Source organism: Centroberyx gerrardi, chromosome 7 (assembly GCF_048128805.1).
Source record: "Centroberyx gerrardi isolate f3 chromosome 7, fCenGer3.hap1.cur.20231027, whole genome shotgun sequence".
NCBI classification, from domain to species: Eukaryota; Metazoa; Chordata; class Actinopteri; order Beryciformes; family Berycidae; genus Centroberyx; species Centroberyx gerrardi.
The window spans coordinates 20,589,545-20,604,759 of record NC_136003.1 but is presented as its reverse complement, the minus strand read 5'-3'; the positions used below and the strand labels follow the sequence as shown (position 1 = coordinate 20,604,759).

Sequence of the window (15,215 nt, the reverse complement as noted above, 5' to 3'; positions counted from 1 at the left end):
ACACACACACACACACACACACACATGCAAACACAAACATTTTGAATGTCGCTCTGTTTTTCTCATTTAATATCATACTGAATCAGCAGTTAGGATATTTGAGCTAGGTGATGTTATGGAAACTTTACATTCCCTTCCATTATTATGCTCAAATCAAGTAGGAGCTGGTTTTGTTAAGAGGCTTGTTCACTTTACTGTCTGTGTTAATCCAAGGAAAGATACTAGGTTGGTTGTTGATATCTTGAGACAAAGATACTGTATTTTTCTCAGCCTCCAGTACCGGGAAGCAGAGATAGGAGATGGGAGATAGGAGATGGAGGACTACACACACACACACACTCACACTTGTCAACAGTATGGCACCACACACGTACACACATCCCCATTGTTCTATTGTTCTGTTCCAATCAGCAGGACTCGTAGTATTGTTTACTTAAATGAGCAAAACAGACAAAGGCCTCTGCTCTTTAGGCCATATTAGTCAAACACATACTGTGGAAAGTAATCTAAGTTTTTAAGATAAAGCATATTGATATTTATAAAAGCGTGAACACACACCATGTTCTTCAGTGGAGGAATTGGAAGACCAAAACTTTTATTGTATTTTACACTGACAAACAGAGAAAAAAGGTTATCGGAGGACAGAGGGTATGAAATAACAAAATGAGTTCAAATTTCCCAAAATAGCCTCCTGCGGCTTTTCGAAGAAAAAAGCAAAATGGAATAACATTACATATCAAATAATTAAAAGAAGGAGTGTCAAGAAAGGAAAAAATAGGTTTGTCATTGGTTGGGGTGGTTTTGTGGGACTTGTAGGTATTCAGACATTTTGGGCGCTTAGACGTAACCTTTAACCTGTGAGGCAGGTGCCCTGCGGGGACTGCTTTCTCCACTGCTGAAGGTGGGAGAGCCTGGGATGCCAGGCGGACTTGACCCAGCATACAGCAGAGATCCCCCAATAAGGAGCAAGGCGGACGCCCCCCAGCCGATATACAGGGCAGGGCCGAGCTCACGCTTGTGTGGAGCTGCCACATGCGGGTCATAGAAATCCCTGATGATGGAGTGGGCAGTCCAGCAGATGGGCACCAGGTAGAGGAACCCTGCGATGGCAAACAGGGCACCGGAGATGCGAGCAATGCGGGCCTTGAGGCTGTTTACACCAATGCACTTGGTGCACTTGACCCCTACGACGCCCAGAGCCAGAGCCAGGCCACAGATCAGGATAGAGAGCACCGTGAGGCCCCGGGCAGCCTGCATGTCGCTGGGCAGGGCCAGCATGCTGTCGTACACCTTACACTGGATCTGGCCGGTGCTCTGCACAATGCAAGTCATCCAAAGGCCCTCCCAAATGATCTGAGCCGTCACTATGTTGTTACCGATGAAGGCGGTGACACGCCACAGGGGGATGGCACACACTAATGCCCCACCCACCCAGCCCACGAGGGACAGGATTAGGCCTAGCAACTGCATGCCCGTGGTTGCCATGGCAAAAGGTGTTGTTTGAATCAGTTGGGTTCGTCTTGGTTATATATCAGTCTCTCTTTGTGGCACAAAGGCCCAGCTATAGTCCCAGAAAGAGACGTGACGAGGTCAAGACAGTCTACACCACTGGAAATGTCTTGTTCCACTATGGGACCCTCTGTCTTTGGGTGAGGGGGTTGGTGAGTTCAGCTTGGGGCAGACAAGGGCAGGTGTCCTGAAATAGAAATGAAGACAAAATAAACAGAATCCATTTAAATCCATTTTTTTTTCCAACACACAAGTACTGCAAGCCACAATAGTAGCAAAAATGTAAACAATTCATTGCTTGATAACTACTTACAACAGTTAGCATAGCATTAGTAAAGCATCAAAAGACTCATGGAGCATATATTTATCATAAATATTTGGAAACAGGCTGGAAGGCCCATGGTTAGTGGATTCCAGTGAGAACCAGAGAGAATGGCTTTCTTTGACACAGCTGTGGGTGTCGAGCTACGCCTTGCCGGGTGAGTGGATTATCTCAGAAAAACATGAGGAGACTCTGAACACAAGCAGCTTTCATGGAGCCTTGTAGAGTGGGCCAGGAGGACCTGTGTCATCTATTTATCGCAGCTCTCAGTGTCCATCTTTTACCAATACTGTGAATCAAACCTTCTCTCCAACAGATCAATCGTATAGCTCATCCCAGAGGTTGCCAAACATTTTGATTACAAGGACCCTCAGATGGATAAACTTTACCCAACGGACCTCTATTTGATAAGATTTGATCCCATAGACTCCCATCTGAGAAGATTATTGTTACTAGATTTGACTTAGTACAGAACTGCAAGTCTGTACTGTAGGTGGGCAGACAGTACAGTGGAAAGAATTAGACCTCTGGCCAGAATAGTCAGTCCTATTCATTCTCCCATTGTGCTAACTCCTAGTGAATGAAATTATAGCGATGAACTATTCCTCGTCTTGCTGTTGACTCCCTGGAACTCCCTCAAAGGCCCCTGGAGGTCCTCAGACCTCACTTTGGGAACTTCTGGCTTATCCCAACTGTGGAAGACCAGGAGCTACACATGGATCTGCCCATCAGGAGAAGTATACTTTTCAGTGAGTTTTTGTAAACATTACACTGGGCCTAGAACCCTCAGTAATAGCATACACACTTGCTTTCAATATTGGGATTAACACTCTTTAAACAAGGACATTAAATATTGGTACAGCTGAACATACAGTAGTAGAAAAACAGTAAAAAAAAAAAAATGATATCAAACTAATCACCACTCATTTGTATGCTTGACCATTAAGTGAACAATTCGTTTTTCAGTCAAATTGTTGTTTATCGTTATATTATTGTTGACAAGTTGGACCAAAAAATGCAGATAGAGACAACAGGATAGTTACCTCAGATGAAGTATTCTCGACTCTCACTGCTCCCCTTGGAGATGGTCCACAGGCTAGTGTTAGTCTACCAGTCCTTTGCTTCTGTAGGTGAGTTGTGAATACCTGGAGCTGGTGGACGGCGGCCCTGAGAGTTCAGTTGAGTCCACAGGAAGGCTGGAGAGCAGCGGAGGATCTATCTCGGCGGGCAGGTGAGCTCAAGTGGAGAGGGGCGATCAGCTTGGACACCCAGGACTGGACTGGAGAGAGGGCTGCCCTCCGAGATGCCAGCACAAGTCTGTGTGGCAGTGGGCAGAAGCACGCGCTTGTGTGCGCGGCCGTGTCAGTGTGTGAATGCATGAATGTGTCCGAGTGTGTCTCCCAGTGCCTGGTGTGCGAGCACAATGCCCCGCTGTTCTGCTGTGCCCTCCCTCCCCGCTCCTCGTCAACCTCTGTCCCACCCTGCCACCCCTACCATCCATCCGACCCAACAACCCATTCTCCCCTCTTTTGCAACTTTTTACTCTCTTGTTCCTTGATGTGAGGTCTCTCTTTTCATCTGCCCTCCTCTTTCCTGCTCAATCTGTTTATGGGTTCCATTGATGTTTTCAAGTGAGGGGAGTCAGTGATTTAAGTTTTTATGTTGCGCCTTTCCTTATGCAACCTGTTTTTTCACTGTTCTGAAAGGGAAAATGAAAACCAGCACAATGTAAAATGTGTGTGGTCCATTATAGGGAGTCTGTATTTTCATAGAAATTATTCTGTTAATAAATATCATAATTACTATTCTGGATTGATACTGAAAAGATAATATTAAGAGGATAATAAATGTATTCATAGTGGAGGTTGTAGGATCTAATACGTCTTGAAGTTCAGATGCTACAAAAACTAGAGGAGACGATTAGGGCAGCAGCATTTTTGCCGCCATGCAGGCGACCAGGACTGAAGAATGGATGGAGCCTGTCAGTAAAGGTATCTGTGAAGGTGTGAATGTGGACCCCAGTTTCCGCACAGTAGAAGGACACACGGCCTTCCGTGTAATCCAGAAAGACGCCCACCTTCCTGGGTTTTGGCTCTAGAGCAATGGGGGTGACGGGAGACGTGTTCGCAATGTACTGGCCTCCAGTCTTCAGGCTTAACGTCCAGAAGCCGTTGGCTGGGCAGACGGTGAACTTGCCCTTCCTGTTTATGGACTGTCTGACCACTCCCAGGTTCCACTCGATCTTCTCCCCAACCTCCACCTCCCAGTAGTATCTCCCACTGCTGAAGCTCTCTCTGGCCAGGACGTTTGCCACGCGGTCGAACCTCTTGGGGTTGTCCGGTACCTCCTGGAGCTTGTCTATGTGTCTTACCTGTTTTCGGTCGTCCGAGACGGAGAGGAAGGGATGGGCCGTCTTAGGACTCAGATTGACCTCCACTAAGACAGAGGAGAGGAAGCCGGTGACAGGTCAAACAGCAGGGGCGTCTTTGAAAAAAAATATAGATCTCGGACGTATTCAAGAGAAAATAAAAGACCCAAGATCATCTCTATGTAGATCAAGTCTTACCTGTGTATTTCTCTATTCTCTTAAGTTCTGTCAAGGAGAAAGAGGTAAGTCACTGTCATTGATTTATGCTGTAGAACGATCAAGATGGTGAGGTTGTATTATGTAAAAGAATCCATTTACTGACCAGATTTGGAGAGCCTGTTGACCTCTGCATTCATCCTATCCACCATGTCTGACAGCGCTCTTCTGGTGACCCCGACACAAGGGTCAGGCTCGATGGTAACCTTGGACCAGTCTTTCATTTCAGAGGGGCACATGGCCGAAGTGGTGGTCTCCATGACATAAACAAGAAGGACATAATTCAAACGTGATGGTAGCGATAGCGTCGAGGCTTCTCTACAGTCATGATCATGTGTCTGCAGAAGGTGCAGGTGCTTACCAACGTATCGTCACTTTGTTCATCGTCTAGAAGAATCTGAGGATCAGATTCAGCGTTCTCCTTCCTCAGGTCCTGGATCTCCTGCTCAAGCTCTTTCATCAGTGTTTCTACTCTCTTTTCTTCGTCTTGCTGTCTCTCCTCGATGACTGCAACGACCGCTTTGTGACTCTTCTCCATGGAGTTCACCAGGGCAGAGAAAACTTTCTGGCTCTCTCGCACCTCTCTATGACAAGAGTTCTGATTGGACATCATCATCATCAACATTCATTCATCCATCCACATCAATTTTAAGAATGAACAAAGAATTATGTTAACCATTTTAAACACGCACCTTTAGGAGCTCGAGGGAATATTTTAACCTTTCTATCTTCTGCAGCCTTTCCTGAATCATTTGCTCAACATCTACAACCTGTATGTGAAGTAAGAAATACATGAGCACTGACAAATATACCAGATTAATTCAAAATGATCATATCATATCATATCTATGGTGGAGCAAGAATGACAAAAGGGACACAGTACCATTTCCTCAACAGGTGGTTTCTGCGGTCGACTCTTCCTATAATTGTCTGAGACATCTGCCAGGATGCGGTTGACGCTGAGGTCCGGCTTAGTAGCAAATACTCTCTTACATCGGGGGCAGTAGTTGGACTGGTGTCGGGTCCAGTAATGACAGAGACAGGCGTTGCAGAAGCTGTGTCCACATGGTATGGTCACCGGGCTGGTGAAGATATCCCGACACAGAGAGCACAAGAAGTGCTTCTCGGAGAGGAGGCTGATGGTAGAGGCCATACTCTGGAAAGACAATGCCATCAAGAAACCATCGTCAGGAAATAGGATTGAAAGTTGAGAGATTTTTTTTTAAATGCCCAAGGCCTCTAGCACTAAGCACTAGATTACACAGAGTAAACAAACACTGAAAGTTATCTGAAGAAATCCAGTTCCCAGAGGAATCATTTGAAAAAAAGATCAATTGAGGCTCTTTCATGAATTTTAAAGAAAAAAAAAATGTTTTCTTTCAAAGTTCAGATATCTTATGTTGGAAGAAACATATTCTGACATTATTTGCATGCTATACAGTAATGAATATTTAATACTGAGTACATATTCTTCAATCTCACTGCCTTTTAAGCTTTTTTTTGAGAAATATATATATATTTTTTAAATATGTTTTGAAATATCAAACCAAATATTTAATCTTTAGTCACAGGTATGTGCTACTGACTACATCAACTACTTGAAAAAGGAGAAATTACATATAAATCTGATTCACACTCTCAGCACAAACGTGACATCATGTTCCTGGCTTCAGCAGTCAGAACAGCATTCCACCTTACGTTATGTAATAGTATTACTCAAAAGACAGGATGTATACATTCTTTATGTACTGCAGTGGCAGGGGCGCTATGCCGTAAAACTTAGTCCTCTGATTATTTACTATACCACAGTGTGCTACTGTTCTTATTCTTGTTGACGTTTGAGTTAAAGATAATTCCTTTTCTCAGGACAGATAGACTTAAATAGAAATGCGGCAGCTGAGATGTGATGGAAAGTATGCAGTAGAACAGGTAGTCACAAATTGTTTGTTGCATCATCAGCGAGCTAAAACTCAACACAAAACAACAACTACTGAAATCTTCAGGTTGTTTTTCATGACATGACACTTTTCTTTCATCAACAGAGTTTTATTTTTACTCCATTGAACTCTGACATTCCTGTATAATGTGGGGAACAAAGTATTCTAGGGTTATGGGAAACATTTTAAATGAAGGAATCATCCAGAGTTTATTCACAGTCTCATTTCAGAGCTATAAAATGAGTTAGCTTTTTCCAAAAGACAATCATTAACTATGGTAGAAAGGTTTGGCCTTACCTATCCCAGCTGTTCTTGGCCAGAGACTAATCCGGTCAGCCTGTTCACTGTTTCAGGATAATTCGTAGGCAGTGCAGTGGACTAAACGCAGGTGTACTTAGGTGTGTGTTGTCTGGGACGGAGGCAGTGCTTTAGACAATGGCTCTCTCAGTTAAGACTCCACCCTATGTGTTATCAGAGCTACAGGTGAACACACCAACGGCAAGACACCAGGAAATGCTGGAGGTTGAGTAATTGTTATGTGGATGCCAAACCAGTGCAAACCAAAAATAGATTCTCAGACAGACCTACTGTCAAAAATTAGTTACATTTATTTAGAATTAATTTACAGTTTAAATCAGCATGCCATGAGATTTATTGTTTTAGACTACTAATGGTAATATTTCCCTTAACTGTAATGTACACAAGTAGTTTTTACGGTAATATTTCCCTTCAACAGTAGGGCACAATAGCATTTAGGTAATATTGCCCTTGCATTAAGTACAGAAGAGTATGAGTATAGTGTGTGTGTTCAACTTTAAGGGATAGTAAGGCTGAAGGTGTACATTTTCTTTATCTAAGTCAGAAAAGCTACACAAACAAAAGTTACGTACCAACAGCACATGATATAAAGGTTTGTTCCTGCATTTACCAATACACAGGATATGATGCTATTGTCCCTTGTGCCATAACCCAGGGTGAGCATTCATGCACAGGCCAAATTCAGAGTTTAACAGGATGATATACTACCATGCAAATGAGTAACTTAGGTTATAAAAGGTTCAAAAAGCAAAGCAAAGGTGAATGCGTCTCATTTTCAGGGACGAGGAGTTGTGAAGAAGCGATTGATGAATATTGAGTTGAAGTTGAGTCTGGCAGGAGGGGCGACTCTGTCCTCTAAATGCTCTATGGCAACCTGGGCCGCCCCTCCTGCGGCTCCCCCTACTGCCCCGCCTAATATCCCGTAGAGGACCATGCCCCCTGGCCCCTCTATGGACCCCACCAGCACGCCCATGACGGCCCCCGCAGCGATCCCCGTCCCCAGCCCTCTGGCCAGGGACGTTCTGAGCCAGCCATTGTCCATCTCCGCCTTGGCTCTGATCTCTGCCCCGACACCGGAGTTGTAGGCGTCCCTCTGGCGGCGCAGCTCCTCCCCTCCGTACTGCTTCTCCAGCTCACTCCACACCTTCTCCCTCTCCGTCTCCCTCAGCTTCATGAGCCTCTTCTCCTCCTTCTTCACGCTGTCCTCCGCCCTCTGGAAAGTTCTGCTGGAGAAGTAGCTCCCCCCCAAGGAGGCCACCATCCACTCTATCTTCTGCAGCAGCTCTCTGTCCCGGCTGCGGCCTCTCCAGTTCTTGCTGAAAACGTGGAAGCGTCCTCCGAACTTCTCGATCAGTTCTCTCAGGTGCCAGTCGGTCCTCAGCACCCTGTCATCCAAGGCAGCTCCCTCCAGACTTCCTTCGTAGGCCAGGAGGACCATGCAGTGACTCAGACAGTTGCCTCCAAAGCGCTTCATCACCAGCTTGGGGGTCCTGATGTCGTTCGGGGAGATTTTCTCTATGTCAAAAGCGATGAGAAGGGCATGGGGACCGGGGATGCACAAGCACTTGGACCTTTTCAGCTCCATCTTCCTCTTGGCTTGAGATATGTCCTTTTCATAGATGTTGGGTCCGTTGATCACAGCCACTCGTCTACCAGCCAGCTCGCCGTTGCTCTTCCTGCTGCCAGAAATGCTGGCGATATCCTTGGAAAACTCCTCCCTCCCAAGTATGGCATTGGTCAGAAGGAACTGAGACGGTCCACTGCTGCCGACCACCATAAGCCTCAGTTCCATGGCGGCTGCTGTGAAAAAGTGAAGCTCAGTTTCATTTGAGAAAAAAATAACACCACTTCAATGCAGAAACGAATGTGCATTTGGTTACTTTGATCATTGTTATTGTATAGCATGTTTGTACATTGTCTTCACATATCATCTTTGGCAAGGTAGGCTACTAACTACAAACTGCTGTGCCCACAATATATCTTTTATATCTCATAGGTTGTATATAGTGTGCAAGTAAACTCACCTTTCTTCCTCTTATCCATCTGGCAGATTTGCAGTATGAGGATTCACTGCTTGATTGTAGATTATCACAAAGCTCACTGGATTTCACTCAACACAAAGCACATGTATAAATTCAATTGACACAGTCCCTATCCTTTCTCTGGACACATTTCTCTCACTCTGTCACTCCCTCTCTCTCCCTCTCCCTCTCCCTCCCTCTCTCTCTCTCTCTCTCTCTCTCTCTCTCTCTCTCTGTTGATTAGGTAATTGGGCACCAGATTTGATATTAGGTGGAAAATGTCCTGGGGCTAGGAAGCTGGCAGGGAGCCCATACACATTTATTGACCTTTTTATCAAAATATGTACATTCAGTACGCAGTACATAAAGGTCCATTGTCACATTTTAGGAATATTTGTGTGAGACCACGCATGGATGACAGCAGCTATAGATTTTTTTTCTTTCCAACGAATGTCAATGGATCTGTTCATAAATGTCCTTTTTCCATATTTCGAAACGCCTTAGGATGTTTATGTCGTCATTCATCTGATGGGTAACAATCTCTCAAGATGGCAACCCAGGAACGGCCATAGAGAAGACAGGATGATGCTTAAGCCTAAATTAACTCTGATGGGTGTGGACTTATATAAACCCTGGCCTTGTTTTGATTTTTACATGCTCAGCAAGTAATTATTAACAACTAAATTAACGATTTTGCTGTGATTTCATTAGATGATCTCAAAGATGACCCTACAAGGTTATTTGAGTTTAACTGTAATCAGTCTACCAGACAGCGTTTTGCCTGGGTTCAGGGAAATCAATAGCTCATTAAGTTAGTTTGATCCTGTGCCAGTAGGGCACAAATTTATATTCCAAATATAGACTTGTGTCTTCATGTGTTGTCACTGCAGACGTCACATATCAACGGCTACAAAGCAATGCTGATACTTGATTCAGCCTGTAATAATCTCATCCACCCCTGTGTGGCTATGAATACCCACACAGATGTCCATGGACACTCAGATGATCAGGAGGGACAGGATGACGCAGGCTTTACTGAGGTCAACCCCAACCGGACAGCAAGGGTTCAATGTGATCATACCTAAGCATCCTTGAGAAAAATACTTAACCCCCTACCTGCTCCAGGGGCGTCACACCAGCTGGCTGACCCTGCACTCCTATGAGAGGGTGAATAGAGATTTCCTCTCTTGTGGGATCAGCAAAGTATATCACCTATATATAAAAAAAAAACAGTTAACTGTCCATGATAGCCTAAAAGCTTTTGGGGGGAATTTGTAACAAATTATGAGACACTGCTCATTCACACATGAGACGATGGTTAAACATCTATACTGCAGGAGGTGAAAACTCTAACAGTTATCAACTTGATTTCGATAAAACAGCACCATCGTGCGGTCAAAGTCGGCAACACACAAGGAGGAAATCACATTGTTGGCTTCCTGTTTGTAGCTGGAGCAATGTTACAACTGTAGCTACGTCAAGCCAGCTACAGAGAGACAAAAACAACAACAACAATGTAACCAGAGGCACTACATTATTGTAGAACGTAAAATATGATAATTTTCATCAGACATCGAATACCGTTTTGGCCCAATTGTCTTTACCAACTAGTGGGGAAAAGACTCGTGTAGCTGCTGCTACACTGGGAACTGTCAACTCCTGAAGTGAAGGACAGCCTCGGAGTGAGAGAGACTCTTCAGATCAGATTCTAGGTTGTCACTAATCGCTTTTGGCGTCGGCTACTATGACCAGAATGATCAAACGCACATTGCTTGCGGCAAGACGTGCCGCATTTCTCAGCGTCAGTCGGTGCCGCTCCTCTGAGGCTGTGAGAGGAGAAGAAGTAATTGGAGCAGAGACGGAATCGGCAGGCTCTCCACATCTCTCCCAGGAGGCGTCACTCTATGTCCACGTGAGTTGGCACTTGTCACGTATTTCCTGATGAAATATTAATATGCAGGGATACACACAAATCACCAAATGAGAATCCATAGCAATTTTGTTAGCCCTAAGCGTTTTGTGCAAATACCACTGTGTCTAGACACTGAGGATGTCAAAGTCATCTCCCCCTCCCTCCTGCAGTGGCCTTACTGCTTCAGAAGATGCTCCTACTGCAACTTCAACAAGTACATACCTAGATCTGACAACAACCACATCATGACCGAGTGCCTGCAGCGGGAGACCGAGACACTGCTGCGGCTGAGTCAGGTATCCTGGTATGGTGACTTGCTAGACCTTCCTCCTGAAATCATCCAGCATCCCCCCTTCAGCTTTCAGCACCTGCCTTCTCTCATCCTCAGTTGGTTTGCACTCTCATTATTGACTATGTCTTTGCAGCATCACCTCTGTGTTTTTTGGCGGTGGGACTCCCAGCCTGGCTCGCCCCTCAACCATTGCTGCGGTCCTGGAAACTGTTTCCAGGCAGGCTCATCTCTCAGATAAGGCTGAGGTCACGCTCGAGGTCAACCCCACCCCTGTGGGAATGTCTAAGTTAGAAGACTTTTGCTGTGCCGGGGTGAACCGCTTCTCTATCGGTGTTCAGGTGAATATAGTCTATTACAGACTGTTTTGAGCATAGTTTCACTGTTATCTCTCTACCTACAATACAGATAGTCTTGGAATTCTGGACAAAATCATATCAACAATAAAAATATTCTCTGATTTGGGTCCAACAGAAAAAATCTCATCAAATGGGGGTCCGTGGCCCTAATGTGGACTAAATTAGGAGTCCTTGATATGAAAAAGGTTGAGAATCAGTGGTCTATTGAACAATCATTGGTGATTAACATTGCTGATATCAAAGAAGAATCAAATGCTCATGGTTGCATGATCCCAAAATCACACTTCCAACTCTTGAGTGATACATACTTCTTTTCAATCCTCCAGTCTTTGCAGGACGAGGACTTGAAAATTCTGGGAAGAGACCACAACTCCCAGCACGCTTTGCGGACCGTTGCGGAGGCTCGGAGGCTGCGCCCCGGGAGGGTGTCGGTGGACGTCATGTTCGGACGGCCCAAACAGAGCGTGGGATCCTGGGAGAGCGAGTTGGCGGAGCTGCTGAGGGTGTGTGACGACCACGTGTCCCTGTACCAGCTGACCCTGGAGAGAGGCACCCAGCTGTTTAAACAGGTCCGACAGGGGGAACTGACTGTGCCTGCTGACGATGTGACCGCAGAGATGTACCGGTCCGCCAGGAGGATTCTCCACGAGCGAGGCTTTCTGCAGTACGAGGTGTCAAACTTTGCAAGACATGTAAGTTCTCAGTAATAATTCACATCAAAACTATTTTGTCCCTATCTTAGGAGTCATTGATTCCTCAATAAAGGTTTTTGATTGTTGAGCAGAGAAATGTGAGTATAGGTGCAGGGAGTTTGCACCAGAACAGAGAGCGTAGGCCAGAAAGTGAGTTTTGCAAGCCAGAAATCTCATCACCTGAGTGTTGAGTCATTGGTATTGATCAGCAACCCTATCAAACCTACAGATATATTATGGTCATTTTACTTACTCATCTTACTTACTACTCCTTTAATAACTTACTAAATATATTTTAACAACAGCATCCCTTGCTGACCTTTTTAGGAAAGCTTGTATTTCATCTCCATCTCTTCATGAAGCATTAACACAACAGTAGTCAAGTATCCTCCAGATAACATCGATCACACAGTTAAGATGTTCTCTCAGTACCTCTTAAACCAAATAAAGTTGTGCACAACACGGCAGTTTGGGGATATGTGTAAGATAATCTATAATTCAACTTTACTGCTTTATTTTGGTGAAGTGCCTTTTCAGTAAGGAAGATGTCTGCAGTGCAATGATATTGCCTCATCAATATATCTGAGAGCAACAAACACGAGAACACAAAGTAACACTTTACTCTCTGTGTTATGCAGAATGCAGTCAGCCATCACAATATGAGCTACTGGAAGGGGAGGCAGTACATCGGTGTGGGCCCAGGTAATCTATTATGTAGCTTTAATGCAATTATTAATGGATGTTACACTACCAGTCAAAGGTTTGGACACACCTGACTGAATGTACTATGTTTTTCATTCTCTTAAAGCCATTTTGATCTAAAGGCTTCTGCTGAAATGCTTGAAATTTGTTTCTTAGACAAATATAAATAGTGAAGTTGATGCCTATGTATGAATTTCTTTCCAAAGCCTTTGCCTTTCCATCAAGGCAAAGGGCGGCTACTTTAAAGAATCTAAAATATAAGATAGTTTTGATTTGTTTAACACTTTTTTGGTCACTGCATTATTCCATTTGTGTTATTTCATAGTTCTGATGTCTTTACTATTATTCGAAAACGTGAAAAATAGTAAAAATAAAGAAAAATGTGGTGTGTCCAAAATGTGGTGTGTGGTAGTGTATATTTATGAACATATTAGTTATACCATTGATGTTAATAAACAACGTTATATTGTCTGTGACAGGAGCACATGGGCGCTTTGTTCCCCTGGGGGAGGGAGGTGTTGTTCGGGAGGCGCGGACCCAGACGCTGGAGCCCGACGTCTGGATCCAAGAGGTCCAGCAGAGGGGGCACGGGACACGGAGGAGGATTCAGCTCGGCCATCTTGGACTGTGAGCTGTTGCACTGACAGGCTTGTGCCTTCGATGTACTGTACATGTAGCCTTCAACCAATGTTGTGATTTGTAATTAGCACGATAAATAATTACACAAGGGGGCGGCTGCCATTTTCATTTTTGTCAGAACGAAAGAAAAAAAAATCCTCCACCCAAGTGAAAAGTAGTGATTATCTACCAGTCTGTCGCTGAAGTGTTATTTAACACAGTACGAGCAGCATAGTGTTTTAACGGCTGCTGTACTTGTGCTTGTACTTGTTCATTCAAACGCTCTGTCCTTGAGAAATGCTATTCTCGTACTTGTCCATTTAGTCATTCTGTCCTTCCAGTCATTCTGAAGTTCTCTTATGAAAGATGTTTGTTTGGCAGATTGGAAGAAGTGCTGGTGATGGGAATGAGATTGACTGAGGGAATTACTCCCAAGGTGAAGCTCAACACACACAACCAATCCTTTATACATACAGTACAGTATGATACATACAGTACATTCAGTACAGATGATATTTAGTGTTAAGTGAATGCTGTGAAATGTAATCATGCTGTGTGTGGTCTTCGGCTTATGTAATAATCATAGAAATACAGTTAATAAATGTATGCATTATCTTATTATGGGTACAACACATGTATTTCTTATTGGTATTTTACATTCCATACAGCATTGGCAGTCGTTCAGCTCTCAAATGGGCCTCCATGAAGTCTTTGGTACTTCCATGGATGTCCAAGAGTTGCTACAGAGTGGACAGCTGATTCTCGATGACAGGTAACTTATGACCATCATTTTATAATGGTTGGTCGCAAAGTTTTCGATCTTCACCGGAGAGAGAGAAGATTCCTGACTTTTGTGTAAATGATCTGATTTTTCCTTTCTTTTTTAGAGGCCTGCGCTGCTCCCGGGACGGGCTGGCCTTACTGGACAGCATACTGCCAGCTCTGCTATTGGAGCTGGAAAGCCAAATCCCTCAGGGACCACAAAGGGACCAGGTGGCTGATGGACAAAGAGAGAAGACCTCCACACCTGGATGACAGAACCGTCGTGGAGCAGCTGCCTTTAGAGATATCTCTGATTTACGGGTTAGGCTGACAGGACATGCAAAAAAATAGAAACGGATAGGATATTTACATTTCAGCAGGATGTTGTTTGGAAGGGTCGGATCTCCACCCTCCACCCTGAAAACATCACTCTTTTTCAGCATGCAATGTTGGTCTAACTGAGCACCGCAGGCTGATATTGGACAAATCAGTCTAACTTGTCTTATACAAGTTGCGTGCTACAAAGTCCAAACTCTTATTCTGTATTTGTGGCTCTATCATTTTGCCCATTGCATTCACCATTGCCCTTAATTAATGGAGGCATGGTAACCCAAACCTCCACAAAGTGACACTTCTGCCCCAGGTTTTGAGATAAGTTATGACAAAAAGAAAACAGACTGCACAGATTGTTATATTGGCTCTTGCAATAACAATAAAAAGAGTGCAGTATAATAATAAATGTGCTCATACTGCTTTTGATGGGAGTTGTAATATGTAATAACATCAGATTTGAATGTGTTTTCTGGATGGTGTCATGCATTTATGGCTGGTACCACAGTATTTCCCACCCAGTCACTTTACTGTCATCTAAAGGTAATTATTGCTCTCCTAGTTTACAAGAAATTGTGCGAGTTGGATTGAGTATCTGTTCAATCTTCCAAACATTTCTGTATTCAGCGTGTTGATTTTGTTGCTTTTGTAAGTATGCCTGCTGCTGAGAAGTGCTTTGTAATCAGAATTGTAAATAGATGAATGTAACTTCATGTTGGCCCTTAACACATGCCTCTGCTAGCAAGCAGCCAGCGTTTACAGCACACTGACGAATGGATGTTTGTCCTTTTAGCAACAAAATCCTTACAGAGAGAGCATTCATTGAAATCTCAAACTTTACCTTGAAGAATTATATTATT

General features: G+C 44.1%; 4 protein-coding genes across 4 annotated transcripts; 1 reads left to right on the top strand and 3 right to left on the bottom strand.

Moving 5' to 3' along the window:
• Nucleotides 1–578: 578 nt before the first annotated feature.
• On the bottom strand, nucleotides 579–1,489 carry cldnk (claudin k). The gene has a single exon (XM_071922801.2). It carries the CDS (start codon nucleotides 1,483–1,485, stop codon nucleotides 838–840), a length of 648 nt encoding a protein of 215 aa, XP_071778902.1. The 5' UTR covers nucleotides 1,486–1,489; the 3' UTR covers nucleotides 579–837.
• A 2,227-nt stretch (nucleotides 1,490–3,716) lies between these two features.
• btr02 (bloodthirsty-related gene family, member 2) lies at nucleotides 3,717–6,741 on the bottom strand. The gene is made up of 7 exons (XM_071922800.2): nucleotides 6,650–6,741; nucleotides 5,299–5,571; nucleotides 5,108–5,185; nucleotides 4,777–5,013; nucleotides 4,522–4,669; nucleotides 4,398–4,424; nucleotides 3,717–4,267 (listed from the first exon to the last, which is right to left on the bottom strand). Exons 2-7 carry the CDS (start codon nucleotides 5,566–5,568, stop codon nucleotides 3,723–3,725), a joined length of 1,305 nt encoding a protein of 434 aa, XP_071778901.1. The 5' UTR covers nucleotides 5,569–5,571; nucleotides 6,650–6,741; the 3' UTR covers nucleotides 3,717–3,722.
• A 704-nt stretch (nucleotides 6,742–7,445) lies between these two features.
• LOC139929809 (GTPase IMAP family member 9) lies at nucleotides 7,446–8,803 on the bottom strand. The gene is made up of 2 exons (XM_071922852.2): nucleotides 8,695–8,803; nucleotides 7,446–8,470 (listed from the first exon to the last, which is right to left on the bottom strand). The coding sequence occupies exons 1-2, from the start codon at nucleotides 8,711–8,713 to the stop codon at nucleotides 7,446–7,448; spliced, it is 1,044 nt and encodes a 347-aa protein (XP_071778953.1). The 5' UTR covers nucleotides 8,714–8,803.
• A 1,352-nt stretch (nucleotides 8,804–10,155) lies between these two features.
• rsad1 (radical S-adenosyl methionine domain containing 1) lies at nucleotides 10,156–15,215 on the top strand. Its single transcript, XM_071922875.2, has 9 exons — nucleotides 10,156–10,603; nucleotides 10,774–10,907; nucleotides 11,029–11,233; nucleotides 11,578–11,943; nucleotides 12,582–12,645; nucleotides 13,125–13,272; nucleotides 13,645–13,699; nucleotides 13,932–14,035; nucleotides 14,151–15,215. The coding sequence occupies exons 1-9, from the start codon at nucleotides 10,436–10,438 to the stop codon at nucleotides 14,296–14,298; spliced, it is 1,392 nt and encodes a 463-aa protein (XP_071778976.2). The 5' UTR covers nucleotides 10,156–10,435; the 3' UTR covers nucleotides 14,299–15,215.